Genomic DNA, 4944 nt, shown 5'->3' on the forward strand with positions numbered 1-4944 from the left:
TGCATGTTTGAGGAAAGACCAGCTTTTTTTTAGTTAAAAGGAGTTGGAGATTAGTCATAAATGTGTAGAAGATAGAGAGAAAAACACAAATGATGGCTTCACGAAGTTCTTAACTCATTTTAATGCATAATTGCTTATGGATAAAATTATTAGAAGTTCTCACACAGGGAAGAAACTTAGGTCATAACCGTTAATTGCACATTTGCAAAAAAAAAACAAAAAAAACTGTTTGTCCTGTTTGACAAAAATTATCATATTGGTCACTTTGGTTTCCTAACAACCTTAGAGGCTGTGGTCACATAGCCCATGTTACTTCAGTACAGTTCTAGCTGTACCCTCAATTTAGAGTTTATATATTTTAATGTGTGACCATGCATAAGGAACAGGCACACAAAGATGAAAGAAATCTAGAAAACCCTCTTATCCTCTCTATTTACACCAGTTACAAATGATACAACCATCAGTAACTAATGGGTTTACCTACAGTATATTTAATTATATGTGTAAAAACAGTTGGTGTAGGTAGAGAAAGCTATATGTAGAGGAACAAGCAATGTTTTGACTTTCTTCGGTTATTGTCACGTTCACTCCTCTTCACACAGATTTCTCTATCCATACCAGCCATATTTACATGCATATTTTTCTCTACAAGTGGGTTTTCTTGTCATCACAGAGTATTTTTAATTGAATTACTTTGTTTAATTACAAATAATTTAGATTTTTGTAACCAACAAAGTTGTAGACCCACAATGAGAATGCTAATCTCTACTAGCATTTATTCAGTTATTACTTTAAAAATCAGTGAGGATATTAATGTCTACCAGCATCCATCCAGATATTTATTGAAAAACAGCAGGATATTAATATGTACCAGCATCCCTCCAGTTATTTGTTAAAACAACAACAGGATGTCAATGTCTACTCACATAACATTTCTACAGTTATTTGTTAAAACAACAACAGGATGTTAATGTCTACTCACATAACATTTCTACAGTTATTTGTTAAAACAACAACAGGATGTTAATGTCTACTCACATAACATTTCTACAGTTATTTGTTAAAACAACAACAGGATGTTAATGTCTACTCACATAACATTTCTACAGTTATTTGTTAAAACAACAACAGGATGTTAATGTCTACTCACATAACATTTCTACAGTTATTTGTTAAAACAACAACAGGATGTTAATGTCTACTCACATAACATTTCTACAGTTATTTGTTAAAACAACAACAGGATGTTAATGTCTACTCACATAACATTTCTTCAGTTATTTGTTAAAACAACTGGCTGATCCTGTAACCAGTTCTGGTTCTTGAAAATCAATCATCAGTCAGGGTCATCATGGCATATTAAGTCAATCACCAGTCAGGGTCATCATGGCACAGTAAGTCAATCATCAGTCAGGGTCATCATGGCACAGTAAGTCAATCATCAGTCAGGGTCATCATGGCACAGTAAGTCAATCATCAGTCAGGGTCATCATGGCACAGTAAGTCAATCATCAGTCAGGGTCATCATGGCACAGTAAGTCAATCATCAGTCAGGGTCATCATGGCATATTAAGTCAATCATCAGTCAGGGTCATCATGGCACAGTGAGTCAATCATCAGTCAGGGTCATCATGGCATATTAAGTCAATCATCAGTCAGGGTCATCATGGCATATTAAGTCAATCATCAGTCAGGGTCATCATGGCATATTAAGTCAATCATCAGTCAGGGTCATCATGACACAGTAAGTCAATCATCAGTCAGGGTCATCATGGCATATTAAGGCTCTAGTGGCTAACTCTTGTTACCATCTGAGCTTTAAGTATGAAGTTTCAAAACCTCCAAACAAGTGTGATCTTCTCACTTTTAAAAACAATGTTCCACAACCAATATACCATGGAGCTACCAAGGAGCTATGTGTTCTAAAAATTCAGCACCTGTGCTGTAAAAGGACCCAAAACTACAACCCTCACATTATAAATTAATTTTTCAGACAGTTCAAGCATGTTGCACATAAAGCATTTTGTGATACTAAAAATATTTGCAGATCTAGTACAAGGAAAACTTTGAACTAAAATATTTGGTTAAACATTTATAAGTAACATGACCAATTTTTATCATTGAAAACATGTGGCCATACCTTAAAATGACACTCACTTCTGAAGAAAAGTCAAATATCCACATTCAGAAAAGCAACGTATGGATTAGGGAAGGATTGAAAGGTTTCAAATCTTACAGATGATGATACTGACAGTTTATAACTTGACTAATTATATATATAGTTTTGTTGAAACATGAATGTCTTACTCTTATATACTAAGGTGGTAGATCTTATGTTGTCAATAACAAAAACACTGCATTTAGGTCTCTGTTATCAATAACAAGAACCATAACATTAATGCAATATTTTAAAGAAATATTAGTAAGTGGCTTTGTTTGTTCCTTTTGCAGATGACAGCTACAGAGTTGGACAAAAGTTGCTATCCCAGATAGATATCAAACCAAGGCATAATTCTGGTATTATAGTTGCTGTCCACAGTAGCTATGACTTCATGCTTCTACAGATGGTCGAGGGAAGGTAATGTTCAGCGTGAGAGAATGGAGCTGGTATCATCAGTGTCACCTTTGAGCCAATAAATGGAAACAGCTACTGGCTGTGTGATGGCTTCTGGCATAACATCCAAGGTAACGCTTTTAACTAGTTTGTAATGACAGCTACTCTTTTTTCATTCCTTATGTACTTCTGTTAATAACGTTTTAACTAGTTTGTAATGACAGCTACTCTTTTTCATTCCTTATGTACTTCTGTTAATAACGTTTTAACTAGTTTGTAATGACAGCTACTCTTTTTCATTCCTTATGTACTTCTGTTAATAACGTTTTAACTAGTTTGTAATGACAGCTACTCTTTGTCATTCCTTATGTACTTCTGTTAATAACGTTTTAACTAGTTTGTAATGACAGCTACACTTTGTCATTCCTTATGTACTTCTGTTAATAACGTTTTAACTAGTTTGTAATGACAGCTACTCTTTGTCATTCCTTATGTACTTCTGTTAATAACGTTTTAACGAGTTTGTAATGACAGCTACTCTTTTTCATTCCTTATGTACTTCTGTTAATAACGTTTTAACTAGTTTGTAATGACAGCTACTCTTTTCTCATTCCTTATGTACTTCTGTCAAACCTTCTCTCGTAACAAGTAATCTAGTGAATAAAAGTAAAATCCTCTCATCAAACAGCATACTTTATAGATGATTTAGTTAATTCTTCATGATGAAGAAAGATAAAATAGGCAACCACTGCCTATTACAGCATGCCTTTTGTGGAGAAAATACTGGACGACTAACTTACAAAAGTAAGAGTTGGAAAAAGACAATGTTTTGAAAGACTTCCACTTTCAAGTCGAGCTAGGTCTCAAAGATGAAAGTCTTTCAAGATACCTTTCTTTTATGACTGAGCTATGTTAGTCCTCTAAGACAGTCTATTCACACAGAATAGCATTCTGAATGTTGTGTACAGATAAATATTATGAAACAAAAATGTTCTTTTAATATGAATAAAGTAGTTGATATTACCTTTATAAGAATCTTTATGGAGTTTTATTAACATTTATGATATTTGACATGCTGTATACCAGTTAAATAATAGAAAATAAGACTAAAAGCTGTTCAGACAAATTAAATGCACTGATATATATATAATCTAAGTAGCTGTGAACCATTTAATATTAAGTTAATAGTAATATAATGTTTCTTTGCTTTGTGAATTCTTATTATGAGATTATTTTATCTTGTATTATTGATACAAAGAAAACCAAACGCTGGGAATTTTTGTTCATGCATTTATCAGGTCTAATCATAAGTTGTTAAAATAAATTAGACATTGTTACATTTTCTATAAAAACACAAATCCTTTGAAGTATTACAGATGTTGAGATATCTGGATAATTAATACAATAATGTTCTCTTATAGCCGTGAAGACCAAGAATGTGGTTACGCTCAGCATTGATGGACATTCTAGCACTCCTGGTATTGGGCAGGCTGGTGTATCTTCAACCGACACCAAAGACCCCTTATCGTGGGTGGGGTACCTGACCCGACAGGGCTTCGAGGAATGAATACCATGCAGAACTTTGTAGGATGTATGCGCTACGTGGAGTTGAATGGTGTTATACAGAAACTTGTTGATGGCAGGGCATTTGGAAATGTGACTCTCAACTCCTGCCCAACCATTTAACCACAACACTTGCTTTCTTCGTCAGAAGGAAGTTTGACAAACAAATCTTTTCTGCTTTAATAAAACAGGATTTCAATACTTCAGCTTTTCAAATCCTGTTTCTTTCTTAATATAAGACTGGTCACCTTCTGTAAAACCACCAGTCTTTACTTTTCATTTTCTCAATAAATCAGTCAGCAGCATAACCAAGGTATTTGTTTTATCTTTTACACATCACCATTCATGATTCGAGTAGCAAAGGGTAATGTGGTCTTTTTATAGAAACTATACATTTGGAACTAACATTTGCAGGAATAAAGTGTTTTATTTCTAACCAAAAGTATATCAAAAGATCAATTACTGGAGAAAGTAACATAATTTGATAAAGTTAAGTTCTTTTTATCTGTATTAAGCAAGCCACAAAGTAAATTAAACCAACTAATGAATGTTTGGATACCTTGATGTCCCAGACAGAAACAAAAAAACTTAGGTAAAAGCAAATAAGGGTAATTTTGATCCAAAGAAAAATACATTTTTCACTTCCCAGAAACTTGACTTATAAAGAACAGGGAAATGACATTTGCTTGAAATACAAAAAGTGTCAAGCTTCCTTACGAGAGGACGTAACTGTTCCTTTGAACAAAAACTTTAGGAACTCTGGAAATTTTCAAGGGGTAGCCTGTGATAAAGTGTGACATTGTGATACATAAAGTACATTCCAGACA

At 33.7% G+C, this 4944-nt stretch overlaps 1 protein-coding gene across 1 annotated transcript in view; it reads left to right on the forward strand.

Annotated features, from left to right (window-relative positions):
• Positions 1–4425, forward strand: part of LOC143228425 (laminin subunit alpha-like) — a 189771-nt gene extending 185346 nt beyond the window's left edge. Inside the window, 3 exon segments of the mRNA XM_076459687.1 lie at positions 2452–2685; positions 3976–4077; positions 4080–4425. Of these exon segments, the coding sequence (XP_076315802.1) occupies positions 2452–2685; positions 3976–4077; positions 4080–4240 (497 nt within the window). The 3' untranslated portion in view covers positions 4241–4425.
• Positions 4426–4944: the final 519 nt, after the last annotated feature.

Source organism: Tachypleus tridentatus, chromosome 10 (genome assembly GCF_004210375.1).
Source record: "Tachypleus tridentatus isolate NWPU-2018 chromosome 10, ASM421037v1, whole genome shotgun sequence".
NCBI classification, from domain to species: domain Eukaryota; kingdom Metazoa; phylum Arthropoda; class Merostomata; order Xiphosura; family Limulidae; genus Tachypleus; species Tachypleus tridentatus.